This window comes from Macrotis lagotis, chromosome 6 (assembly GCF_037893015.1).
Source record: "Macrotis lagotis isolate mMagLag1 chromosome 6, bilby.v1.9.chrom.fasta, whole genome shotgun sequence".
NCBI lineage: Eukaryota > Metazoa > Chordata > Mammalia > Peramelemorphia > Peramelidae > Macrotis > Macrotis lagotis.
In genome coordinates this window covers 209,673,396-209,692,538 of record NC_133663.1, presented here as the reverse complement: position 1 = coordinate 209,692,538, position 19,143 = coordinate 209,673,396, and the positions used below count along the sequence as shown (strand labels likewise).

The following is a 19,143-nucleotide window of genomic DNA, read 5'->3' as shown; positions in this document are numbered from 1 at the left end:
AAGAAACGAATATAAATTTAATCAAAAGAGAGAGTTGGAACACAGATAGAAGAGGTAAGAGTATCTCTTCAAGAAGTATTAAGTGGTGATGACATATCGTTCTCATGAAATGCTTCATCTTTTTTTAAAATATTTATTTTCATACATTTGTACATGCTTATTTCCAAGTTACAAAGTTTCCCTCCACCCTCCCTTCCCATTCTGCTTCCCTCAGTTTGGAACAGTCAGGTTAGCATTTTACATACATATTTTGTTAAACATATTTACAAATTAGTAATTTTTGGCATGAGGAATTAGGATTAAGGGAAAGAGATACATAAGAGATAATTTTTATAAAGTGTTCATCCGATTCAGTAGGGATGTTTTATTTTTCTGTGTGTTTTGTTTTGTTTTGTTTTTCATCCTCTGGTTGGGGATAATATAATCCATAATCTGTCAAAGACTGTTGTTTTATCTCTGGGTTGTCCTAACTCTCAGGACTGCCAAGAGGGGTTGCTTCCATTAAGATTGTCCATCTCATAATGTTGATGTGTAAATTGTTCTCTTGGCTCTACTCCCTTTGTTCAGCATTAGATCCTGTAAGTCATTCCATACTTCTCTAGAGTTGGACCATTTATTGTTTCTTATAGAACAATAATACTCCACAGTATTCATGTACCATAACTTGTTTAGTCATTCTCCAGTTGATGAGCATCCCCTCAATTAATGCTTCATCTTAATAGGTGGTTCAGGATTTTTGGGTTGCCCAAAATATTGGACAATTAATTAATGGAAAATAGCATTTTCCTTAAAGGAATCTTTTCTTCTGAGACTGGGAAACAGGTAAAATAGAGCACTTTTAATTCCTTTGTCCCCCAAATAATCCATATAAATTTAGAAATGTTTTGTCCTAAAAGTAGAGAAAGGTTTCTCTTAGAGCTGGAATCACAACTGCTAATTTCTTAGAATGTTTATTGTCCTATGCCTTTTTTTTAGGGTTTTTTTTTTTTTGGCAAGGCAGTGGAGTTAAGTGGCTTACCCAAGGCCCCACAACTAGGTAATTATTAAGTGTCTGAGGCCAGATTTTAATTCAGGTACTCCTGATTCCAGGGCCAGTGCTTTATCCACTGCCCTATGCCTTTTCAAATAGTAGAGCAAAAGTTTTAATAATAGAGTGGCTTCTCTTGGTCCAAACAAGACCACAGAAAGCCTATTTAACTCATTATGTAATCAAGTTCTCTGCTTGTTACATACCTACAATTATTTGAACTATATATTTCCATAGAAATAATGTTAAAATGGTGTTATGCACCAAATTATTCCACAGATGTCCTTTTAAATCCATAATGGTATTGAACATCTTTCAGATATGTTACAAGATTATATGAGGCAAAATTTTTAAAATGCTTACCATAGTGCCTGACACATAATAGACATTTCAGAACATTTATTTCCTTTCTTCTGGGGATTATTACTCTAGTATCACAGTTGACTGCTAAATATTTGTCCCCAGATGTCACACAAACATTTGAGATTCAGTTTGTTCCTAATCAAATTCATCATCTGTTCCTCCTCCAAATTATCCTCCTTCTCTGATCATCACTATGAAGAGGTGAAGTCTTGCTTGTCGCTTTCTTCTACTGCATCACTCATATCTGGACTACTCTACATTTCTCCTCATATTCAGCCCCTTCTCTCCATTCACTGTAGTTGAACTCATCATTATTTCCCTCCAAAATTACCACAAATGTCTCCAAATTCATCTCCCATTTTGCTCCACAATTTTCAAAATAACAATCTCATTTCATGATAAAAAAAACTGCAGTATGTCTCTTTTTGCTCTAGAAATAAAAACAAATATAAAATTTTCCAGTTTATTATTTAAAGTTTCCAGGTTTTGGCTCCAATATCTTTTCAGTTTTATTTTATATCATTTCCCTTCACATTATAATCAAATAGACTATTTCATGGTGCACAATCTTGGTGTGTACTTTCTTCCCAACTCTAATTCTTGAATTTTTTTACATTTTTACTTAAAGAACTTTTATTTATTTATTTAGAGAGGCAAATATTATTAAAAAATAGCTTCTTTTATAGTGATCTTCCTTCTCAAAGGGACAGATAAGTAATATACTAAACAGAATATGGAGCCTAGAGTCAGAAAAGCCTGAGATAAAATTCTGCTTCAGTGAGGAGTAGTAGTAGTAGTAGTAGTAGCAGCAGCAGCAGAAGCAGCAGCAGCAACAGTAGCAGCAGTAATCGTAGTTGCTAGTAGTAGTAGTAGTAATAGTAGTGTAATTGCAGTAGTAGTAGCAGTGGTAGTAGTAGTAGTAGTAGTGGTAATAGTAGCAGTAGTAGTAATAGATAGTCAACCATGTGACCCTGAGCTAGTCCCTTAACTGCTGTCCTCTTGTTTCCTTAACTGTAAAATAGAGACTAACAATAATAGCAATCTACCTTGTAGGTTAATTGTGAAGAATTTATAAGGCAAAATTTTTAAAATACCACAGTGCCTGACACATAATAGACCTTTAAAAATGCTTGTTTCCTTCCTTCTTTCAAATTACATTGTAATCTGAATTGTAACTTCTTCTAGCAATTACCTTGTAATTTCATTATCTCTCCCCTTATCTACCTAAGTATCTTTCTATCTTACTGTTGTCTCTCCCAGTAAAATGCAACCTCCTTGAAGTCTTGGAAATGAAGGACTTTTGTTTGTTTTGTTTTTCTTTTAAAATGTATTTGTATCTAGTTCCTTGCACAGATAGAAGCAGAGACAACAGTTCTGCTGCTTTGATGACAAATGTTATTTTAAAAAAAAACTCACTATTTCTAATTAGAAATTAGAAATCCTCTTACACTCGTGTTGTGGGATCTTCTTTAGGCTTATGAAAAATTTATGTATATTTTGTGTGGCAGGACATAATAAAAATAAAATATTCCAATGAAGAAAGGGTGGGAAAATGGGTGTATAAACCCAGTCACAAAACACTAGTACAGAAAAGTATGCTGCCCAAAGTAAATAAGAGGTTAAAAGAATTTACTCACCCTAACCCAGATTATACTTTATGGAGAAAGGTCATACAAAGAACTGCCTGAGAAGCCTCTTTAACAACATCAGCTTGAATAGTTGAGTAGGTGAAAAAGATGGGCCAAAAGAATAAGGAGAAATTGCCTGTAGGCACACTACGAGGTCTCAGTGGGGGAAAAGAAATAACTTTTATCTGAGGTACAAAAATCATTTACCTGAGCCATAGGCAGTTTCCATCCAAAGGACCATTAAACAGGAGTCCCCAAGCATGTAGCCTGTGGGGTCTAAGCAACTCTATGCTATAGACCTATAAGTCTTGGTGTCTTTGGGACAGAGTGATTGATAGTTTGAAAAGTAGAACTCACTATGACTGACAGAGAGAGAGACTTGCCAAAAAGCTGAGAAGCAAAGCAGCTAATCAGGCACTTGTTCTAGCAGCAACAGGTGACAGCTCTTCCACCAATATTTTTAGAATTCACGTTTTCTACCTTTGGGATTTATTCTTTTTTTGTCAGACATGGGAGTTTATGGAGAAAATTATTGCTCATTGTTTTATGAAGGATCAAGAAATATTTTTGGAAGGGGATTACCATATTCGTATATATTTCAGTTATATATATGTCATATGTGCATATGTATTTCAGTTAAATGCTTTATATCAGAGAATTAGCTGCTTTAAGAGTAGAGTCTACATTGATACATAATATTTTTATTGATTATTTTATTAATTGATTCAAATGTAATGAATTGCATTTTTCCTTTCTTTCTCATGTATTACTCAGGTGCCCTCTATTACTTTCTCTTCTTTCATCCCTGTTTCACGAGATGAAATAGACTTTATTCCTTATAAAGTATAACCCTTCTACTTGGTCAAGTTATTTCATACTATATGCTCTAAGAAATTGTCTTGCTTCCTAGCTCCACTCTTTCACATGTTTTCAATCTCTCCTTCTCTACTGGCTCATTTCCTAGATTACATATACTTGTTCATGTCTCACCTATCCTGAAAAATACCCTTACTTGATCCTTCCATATCTGCTATCATTTTATATCTCTTCTACTCTGCATAGCTAAATGCTTCGAAAAGGCAGTCTACAATTAACTACCTCCATTTTATCTCCTGTCATTCTCTTCTCAAATTAATGTAATCTGACTTCCTAATAACCTTATGATTCCTTCCAACTTCTCTTTCTAAAGTTATTCTTATTGTCTTAGTTGCCAATTTTTCCTAACTTTTCTGTGGCCTTTGACATTGTTGATCACTTTACTCTCTCTAAACTTGGAAAACATTACTCTCTCCTGGTTTTCCTATTACATATCTCACCACTCCTTCTGACTCTGGCTGATTCTCCTCCAAATAATGCATTTTATCAGTAGGCATCCTTTAGGTTTCTGTTACGGCCCCTCTTCTTTCCTCTCTATATTACTTACCTTGATGATTTCATCTTTTGAAAGTCTTAATTAGTACATCATTGTACAAAGGAATATGACTACTAAAATCTCATCCATGAAATGAGAGATTCAGATGGACTTGGTTCAAGGGACCATTGTTATATAGCCTGCTGGACAAAAACATGAAGAAAAGCTTAAAGATTTGATTCTAGTAATGGAAACTGGATGATAAAAAGTCATCTTTTCTGTTTATGGTTATGAAACAACTTTTATGTCAATTTTCTCCTTTCAATTTTGTATAAGTTGAAGTATCAATATCTTAATTTTACAAATTAAAAAAATTGTTGATCAGAGTGGTGAGGTCATTTGCTTAAGATCATAAAATTATTTGGTAACTGAGTTAGACCAGCAAAAACTTTCATTCCCATTTTCCTGGTTTTTTGTTAATGTTCTTTCCTCTAAACTATTTAATCTTTCAACAAGGTGGGAATGCTATAGAGAGCACTCTTCTAGAACTCTATGCAAAGACAGATAGATTAAGTGTGACACTGTGCCTAGTCATATGGTCTCTGGAGTCCCAATTCTGATTCTATTTATGTATAGGTTAGATTAGATGAATACAGTGACCTCTTTCAATTTCAGCAATCAGTGATTACGTGATTTAACTATTCAATGCAGAATATATTGCATAATATTTTCCTATTAGAGAAATGAATATCATTCCTTTTCTCGTTCAGTACCATGTTCCCATGATTTGCCCCTAGATGCATCTTGTTCCTTTTTCATTTATCAATATAACCTTAAAGTCATTCTTCTGTATTACTTCTCCCCTATTTTCCCACTAATATTTTTTTTTTCTTTTCCTCCAATGCTCTGGATTCCCTTGAATGTCAAAACTGAAAGAGGTGAAAATTTTAGTGAAGGCCTCCTCAGGTCTAATAGCTAATGCTATTCTCCTTAAGGTGGAGGATCATCTCTAGGGTCATTCAAATTCTTCATATCTGAAACAATCCTTTAGTTGAAACAGCCTAGGGAAAACAAGCCAGAGTTAACAGGAAAAGACTGAAATGAAGGGAATTATGCTGGAACCTATCCTGGCCCCAAATAGAACTTTGTTTTGTTTTGCAAGCTTTTGCTTTCCTCAAGGAAAAAAGCAGTGACTTGGGTAAGTTTATTTTTCATGTTGTACCTAACACATTATGACCTGTTGTGGATAGAGATGAATTGTAAGCAGGAAACCAATTAATCTTGAAAAGTTATTTGTAGAACTTAAAAGTTTAATGCTCAGAGGAGGTAAACTGTAGCACACTTACAGAAACAAATATAGGATACAAGTACACATGACCCTTCAATTTTTTCATGGACAATAATTCAAGGCTTTGCCTTTTAAGACCTCTCCAGAATAGCTACCTAGGCTATTCACTGCCATTCATCTCTAGTAGAGTAGCTATAACTTTTTTATGAGAAATAAATAAACAACTATAGAAACAATGTTTGAGAAAATGCTATTTAAAAAAAATTCATTAGCTCTTTGAACAGTGAAATGAGGGGATTTAGTATTTATTTAGTTGGTATGAAGTCTAGCTTCACTATTTTGTTTTTAAAAAGTTCCTATATTTTAAAAGAAAAAAATTTAGTTTGCAGTTTTTGGAAAGTTTTCTGTGTGCACTGTAACCCCAAATGAATATATGTAATTAGCTTTAGTGGAAGTTATATCTAAATTCCTATCCCATACCCACTGAGAGAGTTATCTTAATGCTTTTATTCTTCAAGAGAAGTTTTTGAATTTTGGGGGGGGAGTAGAAATAGTAATTACATATAAAATTATAAGATAATAGATGATCTCAGGGCAAATTTAAGAATATATTTCTCTCTAGGGGTTCTACTTAATGTCATAGACTGCCATAGGACAGTATATTTCTATTCATAAATTATGCAAAGCTATTTTTACATTTTTAATGTTTAGTCATCCCTCTTCCTAAAGCTTTACTCCATTTGAGGAAGATGAGCTAGTCTCTTTAGCTCATGAAAAACATCAAAATTGAGTTTGTAACCATATCAAACAAAGCTCTTTATTGCATTGGACACTCAGGCATAAACTGCATAAATGTTGCTAGTTTAGAGCACAATTTTTCTGTCATGAAGAGGCTATTTTCATTACAATGTGTGCTCTCTGAGAGCAGGAATTGCTTCTGCTTTTCTATCTGTATTCTCAGCTCTTGGCACAGTATCTTTAAGAGTAAGCCTTTAATAAATGCTTTATCATTCATTCATTCCATCTACTCAATTCCATCCTCCACTCAACTGTTAAGTTAATCATCCTAAAATACATTGGACCATATCACTCCCCCATCCAAAAAAACTACATTGACTTCCTTAATATAAACTCTTCTCTTTGGTGTTCAAAGCTCTTCAAAACCTGGACCCATTCTAACCTTCCCAATTTTCTTACACCTCATTCCCTTCTATGTACTCTGATATTTTGGACTCCATGCTATGTATGATAAACTATCTCCTAACACCAAAGATTTTCCCTGACTGTCCTCTTATACTGGAACATTTTACCTCCTCAACACTACCTCCAAGGTTAGTGTAATTCCTTAAAGATCAAAATCCTTAACTTCTACAAGCAGCCTTCCCTCTGGTTTTACTCCCAAGTAATCCAGAATGGATCTTATCTGTACATAGTTGCTATCTCCTTGTTTCCCATTAGATTGAGAGCTTCTTGAGAGCGGGGATTGTTTTTTGTCTTTCTTTGTGTCCCTAGTGCTTAGTACAGAGACACAGAGCAGGCATTTGAAGAATGCTAGTTGGCTGACTACCCACATTCCTGAATCAGCAATCAGTTAGTTTCAAATACTTCAGAATGTTTAGAATTTAGAAAGAGAAAATAGAAAGGTAAAGGAATGTTAAGTTGAGTAAGCAGCTATACTTCTCAGAAAGTCATTCACCAGTTTGTGACCTTTGAATTCCTATCAGTAAAATGAAGACAGCAAAAAAAAAGACACCCCCAGAAAATACATCAGAATCTACCATGATAATCTCCTACCTAAAAATGGCCTCACTTGAGCTTTCTCTAAAGGATGTTTGCAGTCTGTCTTAGAGATTTTCACAGCATATATTCCAAAACTTGCCTTGGCAACTTGTTCCATGGTTTAATTAAACTTATTACCAGAGAGGAGCCTAAATCTCTTCTACTAAAACATGGATCAGTATTTCTGGCTCTATCTTCATGGGCAACAAGTAGAAACACATTATGTAATTCCATTCAACAGATATTTTTTCACGTCTCTATTAAGTATCATATACAAAGTTATTCAAACAATACAAATGAGTATTTAATTTCTACTTCAAGATCCTTAAATACTATTCCTGAGTAATTAAATAGATTTGATTTTTGTGGATTAGTATCCATTACCTGACCTAACACTACCACCAAGTATATGTCATCAGTACTCCTGACCCTTATTTTTGATGGAAGGGTAAGTTAAATGAATCCTGTTGTTAATAAAAACATTTGATTTTTACAAGGCATGAATGATATGTATTACCTGAGTTTCATCTTGAATAAAATCAGTATTTTTTATATTGATCCCTGACCTCCAGTATATGGATTTGCACCATTCCAATTGTTGCTGTTTGAGAGAAGCCCAACATGCTCTATATGTGAGCTTAGACTCACTTCTTCTCCAGATAAGGAATATGAACTAAATCCTTAGTTCAGGGGTGAGATTTGAACTTGTCCAATTCAAGCACTTCATTGACTATTTAATGCTACCTTCTATGAATAATGAAAATTCATTTTAGTTACTCTTCTATTTGTAAGGAGGAAGAAATATATCTAGATGGAAATCAATTGTGGTTCAGCATTGTATCACTGTTCTCCATACTCTTGTTGATATTCTTTTATTTTTCTTTACTGTGGTTAAAAAAGACAAAGAAAATCACCCAGCTGACTGATGAACTAGCCACCAAAAGTCTTGATGTTCTGGACTTCTGGAGACTCAGAACCCTTGGGTCAGCTTGAGTGATCCACTAAATGTTTTTCTCCACTGACAATATTTTTAATAACCTTATTTGGCTTCATGCCATATTGAGACTGTAGGTTAGGCTAGCAATTTTATGTGTAACATATTTATTTATGTGCATATATATATGTGCGTGTGTGTGTGTGTGTGTGTGTGTGTCTATGCATACCTATAAGTATGCATAGATGTTATCATATATAAACTATAGACATATATAAATCACATTGGCTTTGTAGATGTGTTATGTATAACTGATAATTGTCTGTTTAGATATACATGTATTTATGTATAAATAAATGATTACATTTATTTTGTACTCTTTTTATTAGAGTTTAATTCTCCTTGAGCATAACACTTACCAATTTTATAGTTCACACATCAGCTTAGTTCAAAAATCTCTTAATCATTAAGGTTTAGAACTGTAGTTCTGAGTTCATATTCATCTGGTTCAGGATCTTTCTATACTTAATCTATTAGCAATCTGTAGGGTTCACTTTGCCTCCATCCTTGTCTCTTCCTGGCAATATAAAACAAAATACATTTTTCAATTTTGGCACCCATCCTAATCATGTAAAAAATAATTCCAGGCTTATAATAGCATTTAAATACAGAAACAATAATTACTTAAAGGTTTGAAAAGAAAAAAAATAAAGAAAAAGGACTTTTTTGACCCTAGTGTAAATCAGGAGATAGTTATAGCACATGCCTATGATGACTTTGGCATCATGGGCCCAAGGATTGTTCACATAACCACTCTTCTCTTCTACCTCTAACTTCACTGGATTTATTTGATCGACAGTTATCCATGTCAACTTTGAGCACATTTTTACAGTTGTCCCAACTTCTGAAGTACCCAGAATTCCATCTACACTTACTTGTTCAGGCAGTTCTTCTCTGTCTTCATGGTTATCATTTACTGAGGCACAGATAAGAACTTCTACTGCATAGATGCCCTCTTTTCTGGCTGGTGGTGAGGAAAAGGAAATGATCTGATCCTGTTCCTTTTAATTCTTTTGGCATGGATCTTTCTGGTAATGGCTGCTATGCTGTCAACTGAGAAAGTGAATGGTTAGAGTAGAATTTTTTTTGGTTTTTTAGGGGGTTTTTTGCAAGGCAAATGGGGTTAAGTGACTTGACCAAGGCCACACAGCTAGGTAATTATTAAGTGTCTGAGACTGGATTTGAACCCAGGTACTCCTGACTCCAGGGCCCATGCTTTATCCACTATGCCACCTAGCTGCCCCTAGGGTAGAAATTTGTTATATCAAATTTAGAGTTATAGATTGACTGTCAAACTACAGAAAGTAGATTAATTTAAAAAAAATGTTCTGGAAAGATTGGAACTGAATTACAAAGGACCTTATGTATCAGGTTAAAGAATTTTTATTTTATCCCAGAAGCACCAAAGACTCATGAGTGATATAGTTAGACACATGCTTTAGGAAAATTATTTTGGTCATCTTGTGAAGAATGAATGGGAGAATGGAGATCATTACAAGATTATGACAGTAGTCCAGGGGAAAGGTGATATAGGTCTAATCCACGATGGTATCTAGGTGAAGAGAGAGAGGGAGGTGGATTCAAACACTATTATGTAGTTAAAATGGAAGAAAATCATAAATGGACTGAGGATATGTGAGGGGTAGAGGGAACAGTGTCAAAGATTTTTTTCATGTTTCAGCTTGGTGAACTGTTTGTATTTTTAAACTAATTGATAAAATGCTATTACTAAATTCATTCTATAAGCAAATATATGATAGCAATTACAAAATTATATTTTATAAGGGCGAGCATCTATTATTTTCTTATGATTGTCATTAAGCAGAATTGCATAACCCATTGTTATCCTAGAATCTTTATGCATATTTATGTAATAAGTCACTCTCAAAGACTAGATGTGGCAAAGTCCATGCTGATCTGTATTAGTAGAGGATTGTTATCACTACTGCATGCCCATACTACTGAAATCACAGCTTTTGTGTGTAATCTTACCCTCAAATAATTTTTAAAAATTAATATGGAATATTACCTGTGAGAGTAATTATGGTACATAAATGAGATTATTTTGATTTGTCATTCAGACAAACATTTTTACCTTCCATGATAATTACCTATACTCTTGCTTGATAGTATGTTCTTCGTTCTTTTTCTATTAAAATAAAAGAAAATAAATAAATAGAGATCTATAATTTCCCTATTCATTGAATAAATAGGACAGTGGGACTCAATTAGGACTCAGATGAGTGAAGTCATTTATCTTTTTTTTCCAATAAGAATCCGGAATGAGTCTATACGTAAAGGTAACTGATTCATTACTTTAAATGTCAGAGAAATCACTGACCCTTAATGTTGTCACTTGACAGAACTTCTTTGTAGTCCTCTCACAGGAATTAGATGCTCCCAACTGATACATGCTAAGCAGAGAGAACTTAAACCTGGGAACATTCTCAATGTTGTGCCTAGACAGTGAAGTGAGACTCCTAAATTACTGCTTAATCTACTAGACTTGCTCCAGTATTAATTGGATCACTGAAGTAATTCATGGGCTAAAGTGAATATGATTTTTAAGAATGTAGGGTGCGTATATAGGATACAATTCATGCAGACTCAGCTACCTTTACAAAGAACTGAGAAAGGTTGTACTTCATCTCTTCCTTTATTTCTATTGCAGTAGGAGAGGGATGACAAGAAGAGAATATATATAAGGGATTCCTACTGAGATTCAGCCATATAAATTATTTATTACTCAGACACTGTTCAGCTAATGCTGATCTGATCCCCAATTCTCAGTCACTTGTTTTAGTTTCTATAGATAACTATGGAAAGATTTTCAGTTATAAAATTAGTAAGAGAAAAGACAAGGTAATGCAATGGAAATCTCCCCCATGTAAAGTAGTATTTGCAATTTCTGAACTCTAATAGGGACATTAAATAGCTGGGATACAATTAGAATTACACTATTGAGAAAATGTAGGCAGAAAAAGAAATAATCCCTTCATAGGTTGAAAAAGGAAAATTTGTGCCTTTAAAAAAATAAGTCTCAATTGTGACAAGACTTTCTTAGAGAGAAATATAATGTCTTGTTTTCTTTTTGTTTTTTCAATCTAGATCCCAATGCTCTGGCTGGACAGAATGGCCCTGATCATGCTCTTATAGGAGGAATCGTGGCTGTTGTCGTGTTTGTCACACTGTGTTCTATATTTCTGCTTGGTCGATATCTAGCAAGACATAAAGGTAAGTGAGATTTAATCAAAGTGTACTCACCTTTTGCAGCAATACTTCCTAGTGATTATGTTCACTCTATAATACTTTTTTCCCCCCTTTTCCTTTCTTGTAAATCATTTGCTTGGAAAAGATCAGCTAGTATTCCAGAGAGGGCTTGATTTTTACCTAATTTTGCAGTTAGATTAACTGAAGCAAAAGGATATCTAGCAAGTCACTCAAGATTGCTCAAGAAGAATTATAAAAAAAAGTGTTATCCATTTCTAGGAAAGAAGAGAATCACCCTCTTTATAGTCTCTACAACCATAGTAATTGATTCAAAGTTAAAATTTGGAATTTCCACAGATATTCAGTGAGGCCATGGTAGAGAAGAAAAGATTTTCCTTTTTGTTTTTAAGAGTAACACAATTCTGAAACAGGCTGTGGTATCATTGCTCTGAATGTGTCCATGATAGATCTAATTATCTCAATCATTTTGATGATGATTTCTATTACACCTTCATGGCCCCAATTACCTCTTGTCTACTCCCTAGGCTGAGAATTTAAGTTATATAGATTTGGCCCAAGTTTAACTTATCATATTCCAATGAGGTGAGCTTATATGATTTTTTAAAATTTAGACTAGATGCTTTCCAATCTATTTGAAATTGGGTGCAGATTTCTAATAATTGTATTCTTGCTATGATAGTGACTAGTCAAAGAAATATACTAACTAGTTTTTTCCATGTTGATTTCATAGGAACATATTTAACAAATGAAGCAAAAGGAGCTGAAGATGCACCGGATGCTGACACAGCTATTATCAATGCAGAAGGCAGTCAAGTCAATGCAGAAGAGAAAAAAGAATATTTCATTTAGATGCAGATGTAGATTCTGAGTTTTACTTATCCGGCTGACTGCTGGAGAAAACTGGCTATCATCTTTCAAAATTCATTTCTACCATATTCTGCTATCTTTATTAACCTCTATACTGTACTGCTACCATAGCCAGTTTATACCAACAATCAGCTTTCTTTAACATATTTCTTTAATTACCCTCTCATCTATAATGCAGAACATTTCTTATTACCTAAAATTCATATTATTGTTCTCTTAACATACAGTGCTTGAATATACAGCCTTAACAATGTTATAATCATCATCTCAAACCATGGAACTGAATTGTTTTCTACATTTAAAATTGTAATTGTATGCAAGTTTTTCTTCTCCAGTTTTCTTCCCCTCTTAATCATAGCCCTTATTAGTATGCATTGGACAGTTTTCGTGACCCACACTAATAGGTGAACACCTAATGTGCTCAAGTTCAATCTAAGATTAGAGGTTTACAAAGAATGTTTTATACATGTTCTATACTTCAAAGACAAGTTTTTGAAACATGCCCTGGAAAACACAAATTGAAAACACTGTAGTATAGTTTCTAGAATGCTTGGACTCAATAGTAGAGCTATATCAATTTGCTATTTATCCAATAGTACTTGATACTGGAGCCATGTGTTTGGGTTGTAATCATATCCTGTATATCCATATACATTCTGCATTAGGTTACTGTAGTTTCATTTACAAATAAATTTTCCAACACTTTTACTTCAAGTATCACAAAGATTAGATATGTTTCTGAATTTTTTTCATAATTTATTTGTTTCATAAGGACTCACCTGCCTACACAGATTGGACGTATTCATAGGGCACAATTTCAAGACATTTTAAAATCTGTATATAGTGCATATAATAATTCCAATTAAACATTATTTGATACATATTTAACTTTTTGGGGCTGTAGGTAAGTCAGTCACAAGTAAGCATTTTCTAATGTCCATTATATCCCTTTAGATATGACTTAAACCAATATTATAAGTAGATAACATATATAGGTATTTTTGTCTGTATGTCCTAGCACTGTTCAACAGCAAATTTTTTCTAGTTCTTGTTAATTTTTTTATTTGTTATACAATGGAAGCACAATGTAATAAGGAAAGGTAATTTTAAGCTAATAACCAGTGCACAGCCTCAGGTTTTAAATTACAACCACATTTGATTAATATCTTAAAGAATAAACTCTTAGTTTCCAAAAAATATCTCAATTTTTTTTTAAAAATTTGGCAGTTCCAGAGCTGCTTACCTATCTTGATTTGCCAAAAAAACAAAAGAAAAAAAGCATTAAGATATATGTTTTGTGTAAAAATGGACTAATTATTTATATTAAATTCCTGTCTATGCATTTTGTGAGGTACAAACTTATGTCACAACAAGTAAAAGAGAATTTCTGCCATGTTTTTAACTTCGAGAAGAAAGTCTTTCTCTCTCTCTCTGGATTAGTTCTGAAATTTTGATGTAATTAACCATTAAAGAAATCTCATTACTCTTAAACATGTAAACAATAACAAAAATTAGCCTAACACTTTTACTCAAAGAGTCTTTCTGTTATCTGTTATGCTACTAGATCAGGTATTGATATTTATTTCATGCTAAAGAATGAAAACTATGACTGATTAATGTTACTCTCCCTTTTTCCAAGTGTTGCACCTTTAAGAGGAAAAATGGTATATGGTGATTATACTTGTTAAGTTGGAAATCATGATGGGCTATGGTTAAAAAAATCTCATGGGATTTACTTTTTGGGTAGGGGGATGTTTGAGTAAAACATCATGTATTAATATAAAATGAAAGGCAAGGGTGCTGTATCTTAGATTATTTATCAAAAAAAGTATAAATCTTTTAAGGACAATGTTAGAATTCTAAACCTTTGTTGAAACATTTATCTTGTTGATTTCTTTTAAAAAAGAGAAAGGACTATGTCAGTCAAGCAGCACTTTTTCAAAATATACAGAACATAAATAAAATGATGTGGTTGAGTGTTAACATAATAAATCATATACAGTATGACATTTTAAAGAAATAAGTCTGCATTGATGTGATTGCATGCTTGTTTTTACAATTCACTCCATACCATCTGTGGAAAAATGCAATAATATGTTAATATAGTATGGTAGTTTGAGAGAACCAGGTAGGTGCTACTAGACACATTGAAACTAGTATAGGTTTACAAAATGTTCATGTCTTTCAAAGCAAAGTCTTTAAAAAGACAAACAAAACAAAATTCATCCTATTTAGTACAGAACAGAAAATTCTTATTACAACAATAAGTTGTATAAACTGCATTATCAGACTCTACTTTAAACTTAATTTCAGGATGCATTTAAAAAAATTGGTACTTTTCATTGATACTGTGTTTACATTCCTCTTCATTCCATCTAAATCTGACTTGGCTCAAACTGCTGAATTGTTGCTTAAATAATTAATTTATTATTAAGAGCAGTGTAAAGAAAAATGCAAAAATTTGGAACATTTTGAGATTTTGGACTCTTTTAACCCTTACCTACACAGAGTTAAGTTATATCAGTGCTGGAATTTGGAAGGGAGATAAGGGAAGAAAAAATTAGCAGTACTACTTTTTTTTTGTGGGAGGGGGCTAGTTATATGTTTCAGCAATTAGTTATTGCTAGAATTTTAACTAAAGCATTTTTACTTTTCATTCTTTTTAACCAAAAGAATAAGCAAAATTTTCCTTTTTTCTATCCCTTAAAAAGTTATTTTATCTTTAAACAAAAATCCCCTTCTAAATAGTCCTCCCAGTTTTGTTCACCCAAATCAGATTAATATGAGAAACTAAACCATGGTAATTATAATGTTTGGAATATACACAATAAAAAAGAGTGAGTCAAATTCTGTCTCGGCTAGGTGAGCACAGTCATTAAAGGACTTGGTGAGAGAAGTGCACACATACCCAAAGGTAGAATATGGCACATTGTTCTTTGCTCAAAAAAAAAAAGTAGCTAATCTCTGCCAGTGTACTGTTTACAGTGTCCATCAATTGTTCTCCATCTAAAATTGTCCAAACAGCATTTCTTCCTTTTTTTCCCCATTTGCTTGTATCTTAGACAGAATGATTCTTTTTTTACCAAGTGTGTGTGCATGCGTGCGTGTGTTCAATGTGTGAGGGGAGTGCTTCTTTCAACTTGTTTCCTGTCACCAGAGAATTCAAGAAGCAGTTTAAGGAACCTATTACTTAAGTTGAAGCTTAGAATTTAACCTAGAAAATGAATGCTCTCATATTGCTTCATAATGGCAAACCTTGCACTAAAATTCCCATAAGTAAATAAATAAATAAAATGGGAAGAAAACTTTTTTTCTAAATATGGCAAGGAAGCTAACACCTCATGTATTTTCATTACTATGTAAAAAATATAAATCTCTCAATGAAAAGAAAGGACTGATTCATTTGTAATTATGTAATCATGATTGTAATCGAATTGAGGTTCCGTGTACGCACATGTACAGTAGCTATTCAACACTTACAGTATAGTTACATGTACTCCCATGTAACATAGCAGTTATAGTGTAATTTAGTGCCACTTATTGTAAAGTGTTACCAAAATGAAAACAGTATTCTTACCTTTGCTTTTTCTTGAAAGGGAAAGGTAATTTTATGAAAATAACATCTTAAATCTGACATTACATTTCTTTAATAAAGAGGTCATACAAAACCTCACTTTCACACCACAGCTTCCCCTTTCACCTGACACTCCGTACTTAGAGTCCTCCAAATGTCCAATATTGTCTCTCTTTGCAAATGGTAATCCATAATGAACATACCAAAAAATTCAGCAATGCCGGCTGAAGTGAGAAAAACATCTAATGGAAATTACTAAGGAGTAATGCTTTTTATTAAGTGGCACAAAGTACACACTAAAAACTATGCAAAAATATAGGTAACTACAGTGTATTTACATGTAAGTATCTTGTACTTGCTGTGTATGGATGTTGGAAACCCATGTAATTATAATATGCATTTTGATTATCCTTAAAGAGGAAAACATACAGGAGATATAATAATTTGTTTTAAAGTTTTTGCAATATTTACCCTTAGTGCAATATCCTCGATTACCTGGGATCATAAATGTAGAAGCAAAAATGCCAGATGTATTTCCTTTTCTTTCTATCCTATGAGGCCCATTGAAAAACTAGTCACTAAATTAGGGCCTACAGTTTGTTCATCTCCTTTTCCTATATACTAAAACTTTGACAGTAGGGATAAATAGCCCATTTATAGCTGATATAACAGCACCCAATTTCTAATTCCATTCCGTCATGGGAACTATGCTCTTTTACTATATTATCCTTTGGTCCAGTGTTTTTTACATTAATTAGAGGGAAAGAAATATACTGAAATATATTGTCTAATCCCCTAAAACTGGAATACTCCCACTTGTCTTGGAATTTCCACATTTTTTTCCTTCACACTAAGATGGCAAATTCCTATAATATAACTACAAAATGCTTCCATCAAGGTATAGAGATGCCTTTAATACTTAGGGTAATTTTTTTCTAAACATTAAATTTTGTATATTGAAAATTTCTTTTTCTAATCACTTTTTTCCCCCTTCTCCTCCACCCCACTGTTATACCCTTCCAAAGGTAATGAATTAGAAGTAGCAAGGTAATGAAGAAAGATAAAAATGAAAACAAAAATAATAGATTGGTTCAATTATTCTACATTTTACATTGTACATATCTATCTGTTTTGATGTATTGAGATTGTCAGTATTGAATGCAATAGATATTGGTTATGACTGGTAAGTCTTGTGCTATGTATTCTTAAAATGATCCTTCTACCTCTCACTTTTAGCATAGGCTACGAGATTTCAATATGAGTAAATGAAAAGAGGTATTTATAAGATCTCCCAGGCAGCATTCAGAAGGAATTATCACAACCAACTTTCCATTGTGAATGGAAAGCCAACTTCTTTGTGTTCAACAGAGAATGAATCTGTATGTTTCTTTACCATTAAAACTCCCCTATAGGAAAAATGAGATAGTCACCTTTTTATAAATTGATGCACTTACATGCCTTTCAGTAGTACTTCAAGGATGAACGGCAGCACTTTGGCATCCAACCTGGTATTCTGCCTCAAGGAAAAATAAATATTAAAAATTCTTGCCAATTTTCTGTTGTTTATACAGAACAAAATGGAATGGATAATTTATTTTACCAGTGATCTTGATGGATGCAGACAACCAATGGAAATAATTCAATAGTATCTTCTTTATATCAATAAATGTTAGTCAGAATTTTCCAGATAATTGCCTCAAATATCCACTTTACTTTGCCTGTATAATCACAATTTGAATGTCTTGAATGATGTCGTTTAATTATCCTTTAGGGGAATAACATTTTAAAAGCACAGATGTTCATATAGGAAGAAAATAAAACTACTCACTTTGGTGGTATTAATGATGCTCATCAAATGAGCTTAAAAGCATAAATAAAAACAGGTTGATTTTATTTGATGTTGGTATATTGCATATAACATTGTGGCCACTATGTTCTCACATATGCCACATATATGTCAGCTACATAAAGCTTACGGTTATCAACAGATGATGGGCCCAAAAGACAATGGAGGAAAATGGCATGTTTCCCATAAGATAGGTTCAGTATTCTGGAAGAGAAAATTTAAAATGCTTCTTGAAGGTTCTAGATAAGAAACGATAAACTTACCCGGGGCTCAGCACTTAAGCACTTTCCCCACATCCAGGGTCAAACCAGCAGTGGTGTCTGTATGAACTCTAATGCAGCATGAACTGCACTTACAATTTTCTTACGCACAGTACTGTAAAACCTCAGATACTTTCGTCACAAGCTTTCTCATTTAATTGTGAACATTGGAAACTTTTTGTTTATATTTTGGTGACAGAGAAAGTTTTGTAAATTATAAATATGTTGTAGTTGCAACAAGTGGTCACAAATAGGGAGAAGGGGAATATGATATGTGAAGTGGATTGTTATTTTTTCCCTAACCATACCAATTTTGTTTTATCTATGTTTCTCCAATGTACTAGATGATTCTGATGGATAGGGGGAGCAAATGTTTTAGAAACTTTTGCAAAACTTGTTTTCTCTTTATTATATGTATAATTTAAATGTTTGCAAATTCCATTTAACTGTATCTGTTGTATCTGCTGCATACTAATATGATAATGCAATTTAGAAGTGACACAAGTATTTGAGTTTGAGATTGCTGACATATGTGCTTCATATTAAGTTCACATAAATGTTTGTGAAATGATTGTTACGTTTAAATTTTAACAAAAGAAACCTCTTTTTCTAAATCGTAATTATTTCAACTTAACCAGTGTTGGAAACAAGTCTGCCATTTTAAGATTAAGATGTGTGTTATGGAAAGTGGTATACTGTACCACTGTGGCCCACTAGCTAGCTCTATAACTAAAATGTTCCACTTGTATGACTTACAGTTCATAACATTTGGAAGGGTATATTTCTAACACTGTAAAAAACCAATTCCATGTAAGTAGGATCCACAGGAATTAAGCATATTGCACTGAAGACTGAAAAACAATTGCTTAATCTACTTTGTCATTAGTATTTTTAAACAAACAAAATGCATATTGTAATGTTAGGTACATGACACT

The 19,143-nt window shown here is 33.2% G+C and overlaps 1 protein-coding gene and 1 long non-coding RNA gene across 5 annotated transcripts in view; one reads left to right on the top strand and one right to left on the bottom strand.

Annotated features, from left to right (window-relative positions):
- The window catches only part of CADM2 (cell adhesion molecule 2), a 210,708-nt gene extending 196,204 nt beyond the window's left edge, over positions 1-14,504 (top strand). For both annotated transcript variants that reach the window (XM_074192293.1, XM_074192292.1), the window contains 2 exons: positions 11,539-11,664; positions 12,392-14,504. In XM_074192293.1, the coding sequence (XP_074048394.1) occupies positions 11,539-11,664; positions 12,392-12,510 (245 nt within the window). In that variant the 3' untranslated portion in view covers positions 12,511-14,504. The remainder of the gene's footprint in view (positions 1-11,538; positions 11,665-12,391) is intronic.
- The window catches only part of LOC141491388 (uncharacterized), a 91,605-nt gene continuing 73,873 nt past the window's right edge, over positions 1,412-19,143 (bottom strand). The window contains exons 2-6 of one of the 3 annotated variants that reach the window (XR_012469592.1): positions 10,542-10,579; positions 9,306-9,483; positions 8,790-8,947; positions 4,442-4,572; positions 1,412-1,820 (exon numbers count right to left, since the gene is read on the bottom strand). This is a non-coding gene — a long non-coding RNA (uncharacterized LOC141491388). The remainder of the gene's footprint in view (positions 1,821-4,441; positions 4,573-8,789; positions 8,948-9,305; positions 9,484-10,541; positions 10,580-19,143) is intronic. The other 2 variants (XR_012469590.1, XR_012469591.1) reach the window with 2 other exon arrangements.